This window comes from Notolabrus celidotus, chromosome 4 (assembly GCF_009762535.1).
Source record: "Notolabrus celidotus isolate fNotCel1 chromosome 4, fNotCel1.pri, whole genome shotgun sequence".
Classification (NCBI taxonomy): Eukaryota; Metazoa; Chordata; class Actinopteri; order Labriformes; family Labridae; genus Notolabrus; species Notolabrus celidotus.
Genome location: NC_048275.1, coordinates 39,544,288 through 39,566,787, shown reverse-complemented (window position 1 = coordinate 39,566,787; position 22,500 = coordinate 39,544,288). Strand labels below are relative to the sequence as shown.

The 22,500-nt window shown below is 41.5% G+C and overlaps 2 protein-coding genes across 3 annotated transcripts in view; one reads left to right on the top strand and one right to left on the bottom strand.

Moving 5' to 3' along the window:
- The window catches only part of gins1 (GINS complex subunit 1 (Psf1 homolog)), a 12,554-nt gene extending 3,679 nt beyond the window's left edge, over window positions 1-8,875 (bottom strand). The window contains exons 1-3 of the mRNA XM_034681904.1: window positions 8,629-8,875; window positions 2,977-3,041; window positions 2,585-2,683 (exon numbers count right to left, since the gene is read on the bottom strand). Coding sequence (XP_034537795.1) covers window positions 2,585-2,683; window positions 2,977-3,041; window positions 8,629-8,703 — 239 coding nt within the window. The 5' untranslated portion in view covers window positions 8,704-8,875. The remainder of the gene's footprint in view (window positions 1-2,584; window positions 2,684-2,976; window positions 3,042-8,628) is intronic.
- Window positions 8,876-10,597: 1,722 nt separating this feature from the next.
- The window catches only part of abhd12 (abhydrolase domain containing 12, lysophospholipase), a 29,639-nt gene continuing 17,736 nt past the window's right edge, over window positions 10,598-22,500 (top strand). The window contains exons 1-2 of one of the 2 annotated variants that reach the window (XM_034682579.1): window positions 10,598-10,834; window positions 12,269-12,431. In XM_034682579.1, the coding sequence (XP_034538470.1) occupies window positions 12,271-12,431 (161 nt within the window). In that variant the 5' untranslated portion in view covers window positions 10,598-10,834; window positions 12,269-12,270. Of the gene's footprint in view, window positions 10,835-12,069; window positions 12,432-22,500 lie in introns of those variants that run through there. The other variant, XM_034682578.1, reaches the window with a different exon arrangement.

The window sequence follows — 22,500 nt, the reverse complement described above, 5'->3', positions numbered from 1 at the left end:
TATGTGTGTGTTTGTGTGTGTTTATGTTTGTGTTTTTGTGTGTGTATGTGTGTGTTTATGTGTGTTTATGTGTGTGTGTGTGTGTGTGTGTGTGTGTATGTGTGTGTTTATGTGTGTGTGATTGTGTGTGTTTGTGTGTGTTTGTGTGTGTTTGTGTGTGTTGATATTGTTCTGATCTGATCATACAGTAATCATAGACACTTGTATTCATTCTTTTGTAGTGTGGAATGTTAGAAAAGGCTTGATCAAGTGATATTACTCAAACAGAGAACAATGAATCAAACACTTCTGTGTAATATGGTAAATGGTAAATGGTAAATGGTAAATGGACTTGTACTTATAAAGCACTTTTCTAGTCTGTCTGACCACTCAAAGCACTTTTACACTACTCGTCACATTCACCCATTCATACCCATTCACTCACTGATGGTGAGTGATGCTGCTATTTAATAAGGGACCATCAGTATTAGCTAATCTCATTCGTTCACATTCAAACACCTCTGAACAACAGCAGTAGCAATTCGGGGTTCAGTGTCTTCCTCAAGGACACTTCGACATGTGACTGCAGGAGCTGGGATCAAACCGCCAACCTTCTGATTGCTAGACGACCGACTCTACCCACTGAGCCACAGACGGCCCTTAATATCTGAAGTTAAATGATTCAGCCTCTCACTGCTTAAAAGTCAAAAGACAACATTATTGATGTGACCACTATGAAGATATTTTGATTCTCTTGATTCAAATAAAAATGCCATGGACACAATAGAAGGGTTGTATTGCACTTTTACGACGGTCCCTGAATGCACCTTGCAGTGACAGGCGCACTTGACAGTCAGTTCATGGCACTCTGAAATGCATCTGCATCTTTGATGACAAGGAGTTGATCCAAACTTACTAAATGTGTGTGATGTTTCACCAAACTGGATTAAATCAAGCTGTAGACGAGGAGCTTTTTATGGTGAGAGCGGCAAAAACGTCAAATATTAAATATTAATCAGACGTCCCCCGGTTGTGTCTTTGTCACTAACACACACCGGGGGTAAAATCCTCAATGAAGATGAGACAGATGCATGGAGGTGGGGAGAGCTGGTTCATAAAGCACACCTGCTGCAGGTAGAGACCAAGCTAACACTGAGCCCCTCAGATAAGAACTCAGCCTGCTCTCCAGTAATGTAAAGGATTGTTCTTACGTTCAATAGCAGCCTCACAGAGGAAGCTTGTGAACATTCTCATGTTGTTTTTTGTGATGTTGCTTCAAATGAAAAAAATGGAAAAATCCAAACTAATGCTTTTTTCAAATGCATCTGTTCCCTCGGAGGGTATCCCCTCAATTAGAACTGTGCAGGGTAAAACTTTAGAGCTGGTCACCAGTTACAAGTACCTGGGACTAATTATTGATGGAGACCTTTCATTCAAAGTGCATGTCAAAAACCTGATCTCTAAATGAAAAGTGAAGCTCGGTATCTATTACAGAAACAAGTCATGTTTCTCCCTCAGAGCTCGGACGCTCCTGATGTCAGATACTTTCTTGCCTGTACTTGATTATGGCGATGTTGTGTTATGTGTGATTCATCCAGCTTCCTGCAGACCTTGGCTCCGGTCTACCACTGTGCTCTGAGGTTTATCACTGGTTGTAGACGCCATACCCACCACTGAGAACTGTACACTAAAGCTGGCATGCCTTCCTTACATGTAAGGAGATATACACACTGGATGACTCTGGTTTATGAGGCTCTTCTTGGCTTGGCTCCTACTTATTTATGCACTTTTCTCCAGAGAACTGGAAGCCGTTATGCCCTACGATCAAATGACATTTTGCATCTTTCTACTCCTCGTGTTTGAACTGAAACGGGAAAAAAAGCCTTCAGTGTCTCTGCCCCCTCTGCTTGGAATGTCCTCCAATCTGAACTGAAACTGTCAGCATTTGTTTCATTGGAAGCTTTCCGCTCTATCTTAAGAAAATGACAACGGAAATCCTTCAAGCAGTGCCTGTGTTCTTAAATTGTTACTGTAAAATAACTTCTGCACTTTATTTGATCAAATTCCTTGTGTTTTATATTTTAATGTTTGTTGTCGTTGTTATCTGTCTGTTTTTTTTTTACTATGTGTGTTGCTGCCTCTCTTGGCAAGGTCACCCTTGTGAAAGAGGTCTGGATCTCAATGGGTCTTTTATCTGGTTAATTAAAGGTTAAATCAAATTCGAGTTGAGGTGGGTCGTATTAAACTTCCCCGGTTCTGTGCCACCACAGGAAACCTGTGCATGACAAGTTTTGCATTCAGCTGCAACGTCTTTTTTGGACTTAAACGAAAATACTGCCACACGGCCGACATCACTCCTACTCATAGCACAGGCTGTTGTTGTGATCACGTGGGATCTCCATGCTGGACCCGTGCACTGCTGGATAGAAGTGCTGGAGCGGAGTCTGGACTGGACTGCTTATAGCAGAGATTTTAGATGCAGGCCGATATCGGACCGATATCAGATATCAATATCGGATCAGGACACCCCTAGTGTGTGTGTCTGTATGTGTATGTGTGTGTGTTTCTGTGTGTATATGTGTTTCTGTGTGTGTGAGGTGGTTACAGGTAGGCTGTGATGCAGCGTTGGTTCCTCAGCAGGCAGCAGTGACGCAGTTTGATGGAGGGAATCAAATCAGCTCGACCTTCCGCCTTCGCTTCATTACTGAGAGAGAGAGACAGAGAGAGACACACACACACACACACACACACACACACAGATCAGATGTGTATCTTCAGCTGACAGGTCCTGTAAACGTTCAGTCTGGATCATGTGTGCTGCAGTCTCTGATGGACTCTGGACATTAATCACCGTTACACATGTTTCATCTGCTTCAACCAGGACTTAGATCTTATAAACACAGCACCTTCTCTGACATGTTAATAAAGAATCAACATCTCTGTTTATATGATGAAGAGGAGGGAGAGTGACCTCCTCTGATCTGTGTCAGGACTCACACATCAGTCTGGTTCTGCTCATACAGGGCCTCCATCTCCTGCAGAACCTGCCGCAGTCCATCCTCCTGAAACATAAACACAGCAGCATCATGTCAGACCCGGGTACAAACATCAACACAGCAGCATCATGTCAGACCCGGGTACAAACATCAACACAGCAGCATCATGTCAGACCTGGGTACAAACATCAACACAGCATCATGTCAGACCCGGGTACAAACATCAACACAGCAGCATCATGTCAGACCCGGGTACAAACATCAACACAGCATCATGTCAGACCCGGGTACAAACATCAACACAGCATCATGTCAGACCCGGGTACAAACATCAACACAGCAGCATCATGTCAGACCTGGGTACAAACATCAACACAGCATCATGTCAGACCTGGGTACAAACATCAACACAGCAGCATCATGTCAGACCTGGGTACAAACATCAACACAGCATCATGTCAGACCCGGGTACAAACATCAACACAGCAGCATCATGTCAGACCCGGGTACAAACATCAACACAGCATCATGTCAGACCCGGGTACAAACATCAACACAGCATCATCATGTCAGACCCGGGTACAAACATCAACACAGCATCATGTCAGACCCGGGTACAAACATCAACACAGCATCATGTCAGACCCGGGTACAAACATCAACACAGCATCATGTCAGACCTGGGTACAAACATCAACACAGCATCATGTCAGACCCGGGTACAAACATCAACACAGCAGCATCATGTCAGACCCGGGTACAAACATCAACACAGCAGCATCATGTCAGACCTGGGTACAAACATCAACACAGCAGCATCATGTCAGACCTGGGTACAAACATCAACACAGCATCATGTCAGACCCGGGTACAAACATCAACACAGCATCATGTCAGACCTGGGTACAAACATCAACACAGCAGCATCATGTCAGACCTGGGTACAAACATCAACACAGCAGCATCATGTCAGACCCGGGTACAAACATCAACACAGCATCATGTCAGACCTGGGTACAAACATCAACACAGCATCATGTCAGACCTGGGTACAAACATCAACACAGCATCATGTCAGACCTGGGTACAAACATCAACACAGCAGCATCACGTCAGACCTGGGTACAAACATCAACACAGCATCATGTCAGACCCGGGTACAAACATCAACACAGCATCATGTCAGACCTGGGTACAAACATCAACACAGCATCATGTCAGACCTGGGTACAAACATCAACACAGCATCATGTCAGACCTGGGTACAAACATCAACACAGCAGCATCACGTCAGACCTGGGTACAAACATCAACACAGCATCATGTCAGACCCGGGTACAAACATCAACACAGCATCATGTCAGACCTGGGTACAAACATCAACACAGCATCATGTCAGACCTGGGTACAAACATAAACACAGCATCATGTCAGACCCGGGTACAAACATCAACACAGCATCATGTCAGACCTGGGTACAAACATCAACACAGCATCATGTCAGACCTGGGTACAAACATCAACACAGCATCATGTCAGACCCGGGTACAAACATCAACACAGCAGCATCATGTCAGACCTGGGTACAAACATCAACACAGCATCATGTCAGACCTGGGTACAAACATCAACACAGCATCATGTCAGACCCGGGTACAAACATCAACACAGCATCATGTCAGACCTGGGTACAAACATCAACACAGCATCATGTCAGACCTGGGTACAAACATCAACACAGCATCATGTCAGACCTGGGTACAAACATCAACACAGCATCATGTCAGACCCGGGTACAAACATCAACACAGCAGCATCACGTCAGACCTGGGTACAAACATCAACACAGCATCATGTCAGACCCGGGTACAAACATCAACACAGCATCATGTCAGACCCGGGTACAAACATCAACACAGCATCATGTCAGACCTGGGTACAAACATCAACACAGCATCATGTCAGACCTGGGTACAAACATCAACACAGCATCATGTCAGACCCGGGTACAAACATCAACACAGCATCATGTCAGACCTGGGTACAAACATCAACACAGCCTCATGTCAGACCTGGGTACAAAAATCAACACAGCCTCATGTCAGACCCGGGTACAAAAATCAACACAGCCTCATGTCAGACCCGGGTACACACATCAACACAGCATCACGTCAGACCCGGGTACAAACATCAACACAGCATCATGTCAGACCCGGGTACAAACATCAACACAGCATCATGTCAGACCTGGGTACAAATATCAACACAGCATCATGTCAGACCCGGGTACAAACATCAACACAGCATCATGTCAGACCCGGGTACAAACATCAACACAGCATCATCATGTCAGACCCGGGTACAAACATCAACACAGCATCATGTCAGACCCGGGTACAAACATCAACACAGCATCATGTCAGACCCGGGTACAAACATCAACACAGCATCATGTCAGACCCGGGTACAAACATCAACACAGCAGCATCATGTCAGACCTGGGTACAAACATCAACACAGCATCATGTCAGACCTGGGTACAAACATCAACACAGCAGCATCATGTCAGACCTGGGTACAAACATCAACACAGCATCATGTCAGACCCGGGTACAAACATCAACACAGCAGCATCATGTCAGACCCGGGTACAAACATCAACACAGCATCATGTCAGACCCGGGTACAAACATCAACACAGCATCATCATGTCAGACCCGGGTACAAACATCAACACAGCATCATGTCAGACCCGGGTACAAACATCAACACAGCATCATGTCAGACCCGGGTACAAACATCAACACAGCATCATGTCAGACCTGGGTACAAACATCAACACAGCATCATGTCAGACCTGGGTACAACATCAACACAGCAGCATCATGTCAGACCCGGGTACAAACATCAACACAGCAGCATCATGTCAGACCTGGGTACAAACATCAACACAGCAGCATCATGTCAGGACCTGGGTACAAACATCAACACAGCATCATGTCAGACCCGGGTACAAACATCAACACAGCATCATGTCAGACCTGGGTACAAACATCAACACAGCAGCATCATGTCAGACCTGGGTACAAACATCAACACAGCAGCATCATGTCAGACCCGGGTACAAACATCAACACAGCATCATGTCAGACCTGGGTACAAACATCAACACAGCATCATGTCAGACCTGGGTACAAACATCAACACAGCATCATGTCAGACCTGGGTACAAACATCAACACAGCAGCATCACGTCAGACCTGGGTACAAACATCAACACAGCATCATGTCAGACCCGGGTACAAACATCAACACAGCATCATGTCAGACCTGGGTACAAACATCAACACAGCATCATGTCAGACCTGGGTACAAACATCAACACAGCATCATGTCAGACCTGGGTACAAACATCAACACAGCAGCATCACGTCAGACCTGGGTACAAACATCAACACAGCATCATGTCAGACCCGGGTACAAACATCAACACAGCATCATGTCAGACCTGGGTACAAACATCAACACAGCATCATGTCAGACCTGGGTACAAACATAAACACAGCATCATGTCAGACCCGGGTACAAACATCAACACAGCATCATGTCAGACCTGGGTACAAACATCAACACAGCATCATGTCAGACCTGGGTACAAACATCAACACAGCATCATGTCAGACCCGGGTACAAACATCAACACAGCAGCATCATGTCAGACCTGGGTACAAACATCAACACAGCATCATGTCAGACCTGGGTACAAACATCAACACAGCATCATGTCAGACCCGGGTACAAACATCAACACAGCATCATGTCAGACCTGGGTACAAACATCAACACAGCATCATGTCAGACCTGGGTACAAACATCAACACAGCATCATGTCAGACCTGGGTACAAACATCAACACAGCATCATGTCAGACCCGGGTACAAACATCAACACAGCAGCATCACGTCAGACCTGGGTACAAACATCAACACAGCATCATGTCAGACCCGGGTACAAACATCAACACAGCATCATGTCAGACCCGGGTACAAACATCAACACAGCATCATGTCAGACCTGGGTACAAACATCAACACAGCATCATGTCAGACCTGGGTACAAACATCAACACAGCATCATGTCAGACCCGGGTACAAACATCAACACAGCATCATGTCAGACCTGGGTACAAACATCAACACAGCCTCATGTCAGACCTGGGTACAAAAATCAACACAGCCTCATGTCAGACCCGGGTACAAAAATCAACACAGCCTCATGTCAGACCCGGGTACACACATCAACACAGCATCACGTCAGACCCGGGTACAAACATCAACACAGCATCATGTCAGACCCGGGTACAAACATCAACACAGCATCATGTCAGACCTGGGTACAAATATCAACACAGCATCATGTCAGACCCGGGTACAAACATCAACACAGCATCATGTCAGACCCGGGTACAAACATCAACACAGCCTCATGTCAGACCTGGGTACAAAAATCAACACAGCCTCATGTCAGACCCGGGTACAAAAATCAACACAGCCTCATGTCAGACCCGGGTACACACATCAACACAGCATCACGTCAGACCCGGGTACAAACATCAACACAGCATCATGTCAGACCCGGGTACAAACATCAACACAGCATCATGTCAGACCTGGGTACAAATATCAACACAGCATCATGTCAGACCCGGGTACAAACATCAACACAGCATCATGTCAGACCCGGGTACAAACATCAACACAGCATCATGTCAGACCCGGGTACAAACATCAACACAGCAGCATCACGTCAGACCCGGGTACAAACATCAACACAGCATCATGTCAGACCCGGGTACAAACATCAACACAGCAGCATGTCAGACCCGGGTACAAACATCAACACAGCATCATGTCAGACCCGGGTACAAACATCAACACAGCCTCATGTCAGACCTGGGTACAAAAATCAACACAGCCTCATGTCAGACCCGGGTACAAAAATCAACACAGCCTCATGTCAGACCCGGGTACACACATCAACACAGCATCACGTCAGACCCGGGTACAAACATCAACACAGCATCATGTCAGACCCGGGTACAAACATCAACACAGCATCATGTCAGACCTGGGTACAAATATCAACACAGCATCATGTCAGACCCGGGTACAAACATCAACACAGCATCATGTCAGACCCGGGTACAAACATCAACACAGCCTCATGTCAGACCTGGGTACAAAATCAACACAGCCTCATGTCAGACCCGGGTACAAAAATCAACACAGCCTCATGTCAGACCCGGGTACACACATCAACACAGCATCACGTCAGACCCGGGTACAAACATCAACACAGCAGCATGTCAGACCCGGGTACAAACATCAACACAGCATCATGTCAGACCTGGGTACAAATATCAACACAGCATCATGTCAGACCCGGGTACAAACATCAACACAGCATCATGTCAGACCCGGGTACAAACATCAACACAGCCTCATGTCAGACCTGGGTACAAAAATCAACACAGCATCATGTCAGACCCGGGTACAGCGCACGTTGTGAGTGTTGTGATCACGAAAGTGGAAAAGGATGGAAGACGCCAATTAACAGTGTCACCACTTTCACCGAAACACCGGGGGTTACTCACGTTAAAGGCAGGTAGCTGACCGTCACTCATCCGGTGAAGCTCTCTGATTAACTCGATGGATTTCTCACAAAACATCTTGACAGCACACACACCAACACACAAACACACACACACACACTGCAGAAACACTCAAAGTAATAACCTTCAATCTAAAGTAGGAACCACATCCGTCTTTGTCAGCCGTGGAGCAGTTTCGCGGCAAAATCTCAGTGTTGTGACCACGTGACATGAGGACGGCAACGGCGCAGGGACAAACCTCTGATCTAAACCGCTTTCCGTCCGTTTGTTCATAATCAGGATTCATTCTAATTAGAGGATGAATATGTCCTCATGATGTGTTCTGAAGAGAGCTGTATGATGAACGTGATTCAATGAAGAAAAACACACTCCAACAGAAAACACAAGCAACTCCAAATGTCACAGACTCCCCCCCCCCCAACACACACACACACACACACACACACACACACACACACACACACACACACACACACACACGCACCCCCCCCCCCAACTTTACTATAACCTAAGTGTACATAATAAACAATGGGTACATTCAGATGGAGCATCATACATAAACAATCATTAAAGATACAGAAACAATACAGCCTGAGTTGTTCTTTTAAGGTAAATGAGAAACTTGTACATACATTGAAATTAAATAATAATATAAGTTAAGTAAGGAGAGGGAATCATTTTACAGTTCAACTTAAAATAAGACATTATTGGTTCCCCATTGGGGGAAATTCTTTTGTTACAGCAGCTTACAACACGGGACAGGTGAAAACAACAATGTACTAACATAGTTAAAAAATATAATAACAATAATACAAAATGCAATGACAAAGGTAAAATAAAATAAAATAAAATGAAATAATATAAAATAAAATAAAATAGAATAGAATAGAATAGAATAGAATAGAATAGAATAAAATAAAATAAGATAAAATAAAATAAAATAAAATAAAATAGAATAAAATAAAATAAAATAGAACAGAATAGAATAGAATAAAATAAAAATAAAAAATAGAATAAAATAGAATAGAATAGAATAGAATAGAATAGAATAGAATAAAATAAAGTAAAATGAAATAAAATATGGCAACTATTACAGATGTATACACACTGTGTTCACTTCTATCTGATAAATAGATAAGTTAAGTTCAGTGAGGAGTTCTTTAAGGGGAACCATTTATATTTAGTGCTCTTGGTCCTATTATTACTTTCAAAGATTTTAGGAACAGTTTTAATTCATTTAGAAAAACAACACATATGGAGGATTATGTTACAGCCGATGTCATCACTTTAATTTTTTAATATCAAACCGAAAGTTATGTCATTTATTGAAAATGAATTTGGAATGGATTTGATTTTTATTTTTAATGATTCATGGATAACAGTCCAGAAGGTTTTCACAGTTTGGCATGAGAAGAAAACCTGGTTCTTCAGCTCAACTTCATTTTAACAAAGGGGGCATGAATTGTCTTCCCATTTAAAGTGTGCACAGAGTCATTCTTTAGAAGGGTAAATATTGTTCATGATTTTAAAGTGTGTATATTTTCTTTGGGTGGTATGGGGAATGTGACATACATCGTTCTTAATTTTTCCGTTGACTTTTTGTCAGATTTGTGTAGAATATCATTCCTGTTCTGTCTACCTGGGAATAGTATTTCATTAAGATTATTTCTTATCAATTTATTATTACATTTTTTATCCAGGACTGACAATCCTTGAATGGATAATGAAGGTAGTTGTGGTGCTGTTCTTTGGTGTGTCTTTCTTTTTTTTGTTAGGAATATAAATTGTTGGGGAAAATCTGAGTCACAGGGGTTGAAATGAAGCTTACAACATAATTGTACCCCCCCCCCACACACATACACATCCCACAGCCCATCTAACAGGTAAGACTGTGCTTCATTGGTTCAGTAGGTAAAAGAACCAGTCTGATCACTACACATTAATGCGCATGCTCAGAAGCAGCCGGATCCCAGGAGCAGAGCCTGCAGACACGAGCTGTGTTTTCTGTCAAACTGCAGCGGACTGGATATCCCGTTTTAAAGTCGCTTTTCATGAACAGAGCAGCTTCTCTGGACATTTGTTCAATCTTTCTTTGTCGCTTTTATTTTTCTCAGTGTTGCTGTAAACTTCGTGGCTCTGCTTCGTGCTACATTCAAGTAACCCCGGAAATGACAATGGCTGTGAAATGGTAAATATGAGTGAACTCCTGTCAGACACGAACACTGAAGTTGTTAAAAATGGAGTCAGATCTAAAGAAGCATGCTGAAGATGTACATCTGAAACATTGGTTAGACAGAACTGAAAACAGTGGGTGATGACAGAGGCGGGTCTGGAGGGCTGGTAAGAGAGGGCCTGGACCCCTTTAAGTCCTCTTACCCACCCCAAATCCTAAACTATGAGGCTGACATTTGCCTTGTTAGAGTTTGGAGTTAGTTAGATTAAAATATTTCCTTTCTTCTTTGAAAAGTACAATCTCTTTCTTTAGTATGCTGAAGAAAGTATAGTTACAGTATAAGTAGTTAACAGAAGATATATTAATTTACAGTAGTTAACAGGAGTTACAGTATAGTTACAGTATAGTTACAGTATAGTTACTGTATAGTTACAGTATAGTTACAGTATAGTTACAGTATAGTTGCAGTATAGTTACAGTATAGTTACAGTATAGTTGCAGTAGTTAACAGAAGACATATTAGCTTACAGTAGTTAAAGTAGTTAAAGTAGTTAAACATCATCACAGTGGTATAAAGCAGCTGATTATTTCCCTGTAGTGTTGCTCTGCTGTGTGTCAGTATTACCAGGCTTTAAATCTGCTCCATACCCTGCTTTTTATGAGACTAACATTTTGAATCAACAGAAGAGTTAAGATCAAAGTTAAGCCCAAATTATTCTAAAAAACTAATAATAACAGGGATTATGATCAGTCAAATGTTTAATTATTTAAACTACTCTGTGTCTAAATAAGAGATAAGACATTCCTTTACTCGTCCCACAACAGGGAAATTCAAGTGTTACAGTAACAGAGTAGACAAAGTGCAAAAGAAATATATAAAGCAAACAAGAGCCTATAAAGTAACAATTATTAAAAAGTCATTAGCAATTAAAATTGAAATCAAAATTAAAGAGGTAAAAGATAAGCATATCTAATACTCTAATACTCTAATATTTCTCTTACTTGGTTCTTTATGCTGACTGCCTTAAAACCTCCAGAAAAAGATAGAATAAACTTCCTGTTATGTAACTATTTTTTACGAGGTGCACTTAAAGGCATCATGCACCAGTTTAGTGTTTCCCATTTCCGTAAAGCGTTTTTTTGTTTTGGTGCTCGTTTCTCCGACGCTCCCTCGGGGCCGTGGACGCAGCATAAGGAAACCACGTGGTTGGGTATCTGTGCTGTGATTGGCCGTGGCAGCTTGGTGCTGCTCAGCGGCTCTCTGCGGATCTCAGTGCAGGCGCAGAGCTGGAGACACAGCGGGGACTCGGCTCCGTCCTAACCGGCTCTCACTGCTCCACCGCCCGGCCAGCTGACGGCCTCCCCCCCGCTGACAGGCCCGCATCCTCGGCCCGTCCCTCCGTCGGTTTGGATCCGGTTCATGTGTGTTTCTTTTTATCCCGTTTCCAGTGATGCGAAAGAGGAATAACTCGCTGACACCCGAGCATGACAGCACCGGCACTCCGCTGGACCCGGACCTGAAGCAGCGCCCCGGCAGGGGAGCTGGGGGGCCCGCAGAGGACGACCAGAACGGCCCGGGAGAGGAGGAGGACATGGGGAAACCGTTCAAGAGGTAAGAGGCAGCTACGTGAGTGACAGTGAGGACAGCATCTCTCCTTCTTTATCAGCAGTCATAAAAACAAACTGAGGCCGGACCAGATCAGCTGCTGAGGCCGGACCAGATCAGCTGCTGACACAGCCTGAAGTTTGGAGACTCATTCAGACCTTTAACCTCAGATCTCGGGGGGGGGGTTACTTCAAGCATCTCCTACCATTTTTATGCAGACCACTCCCAAATCTACCTGCCACTAAAGAGAAATGATAAGAGCTCCCTGATACCCCTTCTAGAGTGCCTGAAGGACTTTTTAAACTCAAATGAAGATTAAACTGAGGTCATGGTGTTTGGACCCAGTCCAGCCAGTGGTGTCTCTCCTATAGACCTGGGTTCCCTGCAGATGTAAAACCCACAGTCACAAACCTTGGCGTCAAAATGGACAGCAATTTAAAACTTGATAAACAAATAAACTCAGTAGTTCAAACCAGTTTTTATCATCTGAGGCTTTAATCCTAAATTAAATCTGTTGTATCTTTTAATGATTTTGAGCGCTTGATTCATTCTTTTATCTGGACCCGTTTGGACTACTGTAATGCACTTTACACTGGTATTAACCAGGCCTCCCTCGCTCGCTTACAGGTAGTCCAAAAGGCGGCTGCTGGCCTTTTAACAGGATCCTGCAAGCATGAACATATCAGCCCCGTTCTCGCCTCCCTCCACTGGCTCCCTGTCCATTTTAGAATTCATTTTTAAGATTTTAATGTTTGTTTTTAAGTCACTACATGGTCTGGCACCTCAGTACATCTCTGACCTCATACACATCTAGGCCCCTCCAGAGCACTGAGGTCTGCTGATCAGACACGTCTCGTCGTGCCAAAAAGCCGACAAAGACGAGGGGTGACCGAGCGTCTTCAGTGGTAGCTCCTAAACTGTGCAATGAGCTACCCACCCTGGATCCTTTTAAATCACGTCTTTGAACTCACTTTTCCTCCCTGGCTTTTAATACAGCATGAGAGTTTGTGTCGGTCTCTGTTTGTCTTTTGATGTACTGTATTTTACATTTTACTGTTATTTATTTCTACTGTTTGTATTTGTTGTGCAGAACTTTGGTAACCTTGTTGTTTTTAAAATGTGCATGATCATTGAAAACAGTAAAGTCAGAATAAAGACTGTCAGCTGTAATGACCTCTGGAGAAGTCTGCCTCCCTGTCAGATGATCAGCTCTGTAGTTTACAGTTCATGCCTTGAAGGAGTGTCTCAAGTGTTTTTCAATGAATCTGACTGACCCACATCAGACCAGTCGAGCTGACTGGTTCCTCTGGTTTCAGTGAGACGGGTGAGCTAGTCGGACTGGAAGCTGCTGATCCAGTACGACCCTCCTATCCCAGCCTTCAGACACACACTGTGACATCATCAGGTTACCTGTGCAGGTGTTTGTGCTATAGATGGTGTGGATGTGAGTGTGACTGATCAGGACAACACTCCTGTTCTGTAAAATCCCTACATGTGAAGCAAACATCACACAGAAACCATGACCCAGCAGGACAGACAGTATCCGGCTGTGTGTCAGTTAAGACATTAAGACATCAGACATCACAGCAGCTGATTGGTGTGAGTGTGTGTGTCAATAATCACCTTCACAGGAAGGTTAGACCAGGTGTTGTGTCATCTCTGTGAGCAGATATATCTAATAACCATAAAAGATGAAAACCCTGGACTGAACCCAGACTGGCTTTGAGATCAGGGACAGAGTTACTGTTGGTTTGTCAGCCAGAGGGCACTGACAGGGTCACTGTGCACAGTAACATGACCTGATCATGGACTGACTTCACCCTGACTTAATCCTGACTTCAACCTGACTCTATCCTGACGTTATCCTGACGTTATTCTGATGTTATCCTGACGTTATCCTGACGTTATCCTGACGTTATCCTGACGTTATCCTGATGTTATTCTGATGTTATCCTGACGTTATCCTGACTTCACCCTGACTTAATCCTGACTTCAACCTGACTCTATCCTGACGTTATCCTGACGTTATTCTGATGTTATCCTGACGTTATCCTGACGTTATCCTGACGTTATCCTGACGTTATTCTGATGTTATCCTGACGTTATCCTGACTTCACCCTGACTTAATACTGACTTCAACCTGACGTTATCCTGACGTTATCCTGACGTTATCCTGACGTTATCCTGACGTTATCCTGACGTTATTCTGACGTTATTCTGACGTTATTCTGACGTTCTACTGACGTTATCCTGACTTTATCCTGACTTCACCCTGACTTAATACTGACTTTTTCCTAACATTATCATGACTTTATCCTGAATTCACCCTGACTTAATAATGACTTTTTCCTAACATTATCATGACTTTATCCTGAATTCACCCTGACGTTATCCTGACTTCATCCTAATTTTATCCTGACTTCACCCTGACTTGATCCTGACTATCCTGACTTCACCCTGACTTCAACCTGACTTCAACCTGACTTAATCCTGACTTTATCCTGACTTTATCCTGAAGTTATCCTGACTTTATCCTGATATTATCCTGACTTCACCCTGACTTAATCCTGACTTAATCCTGACTTTATCCTGACTTTCTCCTGACTTCATCCTGACTTCATCCTGACTTTATCCTGACTTTATCCTGACTTCATCCTGACTTCATCCTGAAGTTATCCTGACTTTATCCTGATATTATCTTGACTTCACCCTGACTTAATCCTGACTTTATCCTGACTTCACCCTGACTTAATCCTGACTTTATCCTGACTTTATCCTGACTTTATCCTGACTTCATCCTGAAGTTATCCTGACTTTATCCTGATATTATCCTGACTTCACCCTTACTTCATCCTGACTTTTTCCTGACATTATCATGACTTTATCCTGAACTCACCCTGACGTTATCCTGACTTCATTCTGACTGTATCCTGACTTCACCCTGACTTGATCCTGACTATCCTGACTTCACCCTGACTTCAACCTGACTTCACCCTGACTTCAACCTGACTTAATCTTGACTTTATCCTGACTTTATCCTGACTTTATCCTGACTTTATCCTGACTTCACCCTGAAGTTATCCTGACTTAATCTTGATTTTATCCTGAATTCACCCTGACTTAATACTGACTTCACCCTGATTTGATCCTGACTATCCTGACTTCAACCTGACTTCATCCTGACTTCATACTGATGTTATCCTGACCTCACCCAAAAGTCACCCTGACTGTATCCTGACTTCAACCTTATGTTATCCTGACTTAATCTTGATTTTATCCTGAATTCACCCTGACTGTATCCTGACTTCAACCTTATGTTATCCTGACTTAATCTTGATTTTATCCTGACTTCAACCTGACTTCATCCTGACTTCATACTGATGTTATCCTGACCTCACCCAAAATTCACCCTGATTTTATCCTGACTTTACCCTGACTTAATCCTGACGTTATCCTGACGTTATCCTGACGTTATCCTGACGTTATCCTGACGTTATCCTGGCGTTATCCTGACATTATCCTGACATTATCCTGACGTTATTCTGACGTTATTCTGATGTTATTCTGACGTTATTTTGACGTTATTCTGATCTGAATCTAACCTCATTCTGACTTCACCCTTATGTTTTCCTGACTTTATCCTTACTTCATCCTGACTTTATCCTGACTTCATCCTGACATTATCCTTACGTTATCCTGACTTCATCCTGACTTTATCCTGACTTCAACCTGTTGTTATCCTGACTTAATCCATATTTCACCCTTACTTCATCCTGACTTCATCCTGACTTCATCCTGACATTATCCTTACGTTATCCTGACTTCATCCTGACTTTATCCTGACTTCAACCTGTTGTTATCCTGACTTAATCCATATTTCACCCTTACTTCATCCTGACTGAAGCGGCTCAGTTTGTAAGGTGCCGCAGAGACTAAATGGGGTTGTGCTTGCGACGCGTCTTGCCATTAAATCAAAATCAAAGTTCAAAGTATGTTTACTATTTATTATCAAACACTCAAAATAAATCAATAACAAAAAGGTTCGAAACAAACAATGAAAATGACGATGACGGTGGCGGTGGCGGTGGCGGTGGCGGTCAACAAAAAATACTCAACCCCACTCACCCTCTATGTGTGTGCCCCACCCCCAACTGAACAGGTAGATAAAAGGTAAACCACACCCATGAACCCCAAACCGGAAATGAAGTAAGCAATAAAAAAAGGAAATAATCTTGGTTAACGAATAAGATAGAAAATCAACATTATGGCCCCTACACTGACTTTATCCTGACTTCATCCTTATGTTATCCTGACTTCATCCTGACTTTATCCTGACTTCATCCTTATGTTATCCTGACTTCATCCTGACTTTATCCTGACTTCATCCTTATGTTATCCTGACTTTATCCTGACTTTATCCTGACTTCAACCTGTTGTTATCCTGACTTAATCCTGATTTCACCCTTACTTTATCCTGACTTCATCCTGACTTTATCCTGACTGTATCCTGACTTCATCCTGACTTCACCCTTATGTTATCCTGACTTTACCCTTATGTTATCCTGACTTTACCCTTATGTTATCCTGACTTTATCCTGACTTCATCCTGACTTCAACCTGAATGTATTCTGACTCCATCCTCAATTCACCTTGACTTTTCCTGACTCATTAACAGCACAGACATTAGATCAATGTTAATCTTACCACTTGCTGTGAGTAAAGTCAGAGCAGGGTGTCTTTTAAAGGACAGCTCTAATTGGTCTGTTAACCTGCCCTCTAAAATCAAAATCTTTGGTTATGGTTCATGAAACATTTTATCACTCTGTTTTATTAAATAAGATCCTTTACACACTGAAACGCTGACTGATATGAACAGCTAAGATGATGTAGTAATAATTAATGCAGTTTGTTGGACAGAATCATTCTCAGTTTATGATTATACCAAATATTCCATGATGAGCTCTAACTCGGCAGTAACGTCCTGCCACCACATTAAACCCTGAGTGATAATAGTCTAATGATAGCACAGCATCAGGTGTCTGAACCCAGCACAGAGGTCAGACCATCACACAGACAGGAAGTTCTCTAACAGTTTAACCCAGTTTGCTGATCTAACTCAGTCATCAGAGTCTCTTCCTGCTTTGGCCCTAATCGCTCTCTGTAGTTCTGCAGTCACACTGTGGCTCTGACAGAGTCACTTAGAGTCTAAATCTCTAAAAACAGGTTTGAGACAAAGACTGTAAGACCCAGAGCTCTGCTGTGTGTGTGTGTGTGTGTGTGTGTGTGTGTGTGTGTGTGTGTGTGTGTGTGTGTGTGTGTGTGTGTGTGTGTGTGTGTGTGTGTGTGTGTGTGTGCTGTGTGTGTGTGTGTGTGTCCTGTACACTTACTTTGTCTTCTTATGTTTAATCCTCATTAAAACAGCAGCTTAAACACCAACACAAGGTCAGCATCTACAACACAGCTAACTGCTAATAGAGGACACTGCAGTGCATGCTGGTCCAGACACAGAGAGTAAACAGCAAACACTAAATAAAACAGTAAACATTAAATAAAAACAGTAAACATTTAATAAAAACAGTAAACATTTAATAAAAACAGTAAACATTTAATAAAAACAGTAAACATTTAATAAAAACAGTAAACATTAAATCAAAACAGTAAACATTTAATAAAAACAGTAAACATTAAATGAAAACAGTAAACATTTAATAAAACAGTAAACATTTAATAAAATCAGTAAACATTTAATAAAAACAGTAAACATTTAATAAAAACAGTAAACATTTAATAAAACAGTAAACAGTAAACATTTAATAAAAACAGTAAACATTAAATCAAAACAGTAAACATTTAATAAAAACATTAAACATTTAATAAAAACAGTAAACATTAAATCAAAACAGTAAACATTTAATAAAAACAGTAAACATTTAATAAAAACAGTAAACATTTAATAAAAACAGTAAACATTAAATGAAAACAGTAAACATTTAATAAAACAGTAAACATTTAATAAAATCAGTAAACATTTAATAAAAACAGTAAACATTTAATAAAAACAGTAAACATTTAATAAAACAGTAAACAGTAAACATTTAATAAAAACAGTAAACATTAAATCAAAACAGTAAACATTTAATAAAAACATTAAACATTTAATAAAAACAGTAAACATTAAATCAAAACAGTAAACATTTAATAAAAACAGTAAACATTTAATAAAAACAGTAAACATTAAATAAAAACAGTAAACATTAAATAAAAACATTTAATAAAAACAGTAAACATTAGTAAACATTAAATAAAAACAGTAAACATTTAATAAAAACAGTAAACATGAAATAAAAACAGTAAACATTTAATAAAAACAGTAAACATTTAATAAAAACAGTAAACATTAGTAAACATTAAATAAAAACAGTAAACATGAAATAAAAACAGTAAACATTTAATAAAAACAGTAAACATTTAATAAAAACAGTAAACATTAGTAAACATGAAATAAAAACAGTAAACATTAAATAAAAACAGTAAACATTAAATAAAAATAGTAATAAAAACAGTAAACATTAGTAAACATTAAATAAAAATAGTAAACATTAAATAAAAACAGTAAACATTTAATAAAACAGTAAACATTAAATAAAAACAGTAAACATTAAATAAAAACAGTAAACATTAAATAAAAACAGTAAACATTAAATAAAAACAGTAAACATTTAATAAAAACAGTAAACATTTAATAAAAACAGTAAACATTAAATAAAAACAGTAAACATTTAATAAAAACAGTAAACATTTAATAAAAACAGTAAACATTAAATAAAAATAGTAATAAAAACAGTAAACATTAGTAAACATTTAATAAAAACAGTAAACATTAAATAAAAACAGTAAACATTTAATAAAAACAGTAAACATTTAATAAAAACAGTAAACATTAAATAAAAACAGTAATAAAAACAGTAAACATTAGTAAACATTTAATAAAAACAGTAAACATTTAATAAAAACAGTAAACATTAAATAAAAACAGTAAACATTAGTAAACATTAAATAAAAACAGTAAACATTAAATAAAAACAGTAAACATTTAATAAAACAGTATGTTGATCTAGTGAATTGAGATAAAGTTGTATGTAGGCTGTGTCTGGTTAAACTGACATATAACCCGTCAGGAGGACTGAAGGCTGGTGGAGCTAGCTCTGCTAGTGGTAGACACCCTCTGTGAACCAGGTACCTGCACACTCTTTGGTCCTGTGTTTAGCTGTGTTAATAAATTGTGCTCAGTTTGACTGTTAGCAAACAGTCAGTCACAGAGAAAAAACAAACTGTTGCTATGAAATGTTACTATGTGATGACCATCAGAATCAAGACCTGGACTTAAGTCCTGTGTTTAGCCTCTTTGAGCTGATGAACTGTGTGTGAGTCATGAAGCAGTAAAAACTGCTCCCTCTGAGTGAAAGGACATTATGACCTGTGTTCATTGAACTTTGACCTCATCTGAAAGCAGGGCTGTGACCTCCACGATGTCTCCTGCTGCAGTCAGGGTCTGTGTGGATTTAAGGCATCCTCCTTTAAACTCAGGTGGACTCTAAAGTCAGGTCTCTGCATGTGAGGAGCTTACTGACAGGAAGTGACACACTTCAAACACTGGGCTGATCTGAGGTCTGTAGAATCAGAATAACTGCTCAGACTGCAGCTCAGCGTGTCTGATATTTGGTCTTCTGTTTTAGACAGGAAGTGACCTTGCTGCTGATGAGGTGTTAATGTTGGTGTCACGGGTTTGATAGAGCGATGTCACGTCCTCAGACTGAGGAGTGAAAGAGGAAGTGTGCTCTCTGTCAGTCTGAGTCAGCGTCTGCACTGACCCTGCTCCCCTGAGAGCACACTGATGAGAACACTGCTGCTCTCTGTGAATCTTCATTACAGCACGCACACACACACACACACACACACACACACACACACACACACACACACACACACACACACACACACACACACACACACACACACACACACACACACACACACACACTGTAGTTTATTTCAAATCAAACACACACGCATGGTCCTGCTGCCACAGGTACCAGGGCACCACACGTAGATGATCTTCCTCTGCTGAAGACAGTCTGCTTCACCTTCACTGTTTCCTTCTGTTGACGTGTTTAAAGAATCACCTCATTTTATTTGATTTGCTATGCAGAGACAGACAAACACTCAGTAACTACTGTGTGATGTATATAACAAGTATGACACACGTATGAAACACTGAGTGAACATGGAGCATGGCATGGAGAGTGACTGTTGCATTCACTGACCTGCAGTCATTGGTGAATAAAGTTATCATAGACCTCAGTAAAATAAGTTAATCCTCTAATCTGACGTCCCCTCAGTACGTATTATCATCAAGCTGCAGTCAGGTGTCTGCGCCTTGAGCAGGGTTAGATTTTGTCCAATGATAAAATAAATAAATTATACTTTCATCAAACCAGGAGGTCACACTCCTGGCAGTGCTATCCGGGGTCACAACCTTTGCTCTTGAGTCCATGGTGGATGAGGGTCCTGATCAGACCCCCCCTGTGTATCGGGTCAAGCGCCTTTATAAAGTTCATAACACACAGGAAGGTGGTCAGGTTGTTCCTCTGCACTTCTACAGTATGATGATCCTCCAGGATCTGGGTTACTGTGCCACTCTCCCCTCTAGGGCCGTTTCTCTCTTTTATTTATTTATGTTATGTGACCTTTATTTAACCAGGTCAGTCCCAGCCGAGACAGTCAGCAGAAGAAAAACGTGTGTTTCAACCGGAGGACCCAGGGTCTAAATTTAGTTCAGGGTAGATAATCTCCCCCCTAAAAAGCCCCTGCTAGGGGGGTAGTACTTTTCAAAGGTCCTGGGTCTTTTTGGGGGCAGGGCCTGCAATGCTGAACGTGTCTGATTGGTAGATTAACCTCAGTGTTTTTATTCCGCCCTCCGTCCACAATAACATCACACACATCTGTGATTCTCTTGATTTCTCTTTCTTTCATTAGTTTTGATTTGTTCTATCTTTTTTGTATGTGTGTGTACTTTTCAAAAGAAGAAGCTGTGATTCTCTTGATTTAGCAGCTTGTAACAGTAGTCTTCTCTCAGCCCACCGTGAATGCGTCTCTCCCGGTGTTCCGGTTTTAAAAGTGACCCTGTAAACTGGAGACCTTCAGCTGAACGTGTCAGTGTTTGTGGAGTTTACACAGCTGTTGAAACACAGAGGGAGTTCCTGGGAATGCAAACTAGATTAGTTTTTATTAAGATTTCAAAATATCCTCATCAGATATTTAATGATGGTCTAAAGACTTTTATGAGGGATGCATCCGGCTGAAAGTCTCCAGTTAACAGGGTCGCTGTTTAAACCAAAACACCGGTCGATCTCTGCGATCACGGCTTTTTGAGTTCAAAAGGATTTTAAAGCCGTGTTGAATAGCACCATCTAAAACAGACCAGCTGAGTCTCTTCATGCTAACAGGCTAACTGTTGTGTTGCTCATAATGATACCTGCCTGTCCGTCTGCTTCTATGGTGTCATCTGTGATGAATGGCATTCCTCTTTGTTTTACTGCCCTCTACTGGTCTGGTGGTGTAGTGCTTTTACTTTTTTTTCTCCATACGTCACTGGCCTGATTTACACAATCTACCCGGGACTTCAGCCCGCGGTCGAAACGCAGACAACAATGGGGGCACAGGAACCTTTTAGTTCAGGGTAAAGTAGTTCTGGGGGCTAAAAGACCCCGGAACTCCAAATGCACCTAAAGTAGTCTCTGGAGGGAGGCAGAAGGCAGCTTGTTTCCTGAGTAGTGTGATGCTGCTGAACATCTTCATGTGATACATGTGAGGCTGAAAGCAGCAAATCCTCACACACAAGACTCTGGAAGATGTAAACCTCTGAAGGTCTGAGCCTGTAACATGAGTTGATTGAACAGTGGTGTTACAGTCATGAACTACTCTTGTTGAAGTCCTGTTACTTTCTTTAGCCTGTAACTGTACTGAGGGGACTGCAGCAGTAACAGGATTTCTAGGTTACCTGCTCACTGCTGCG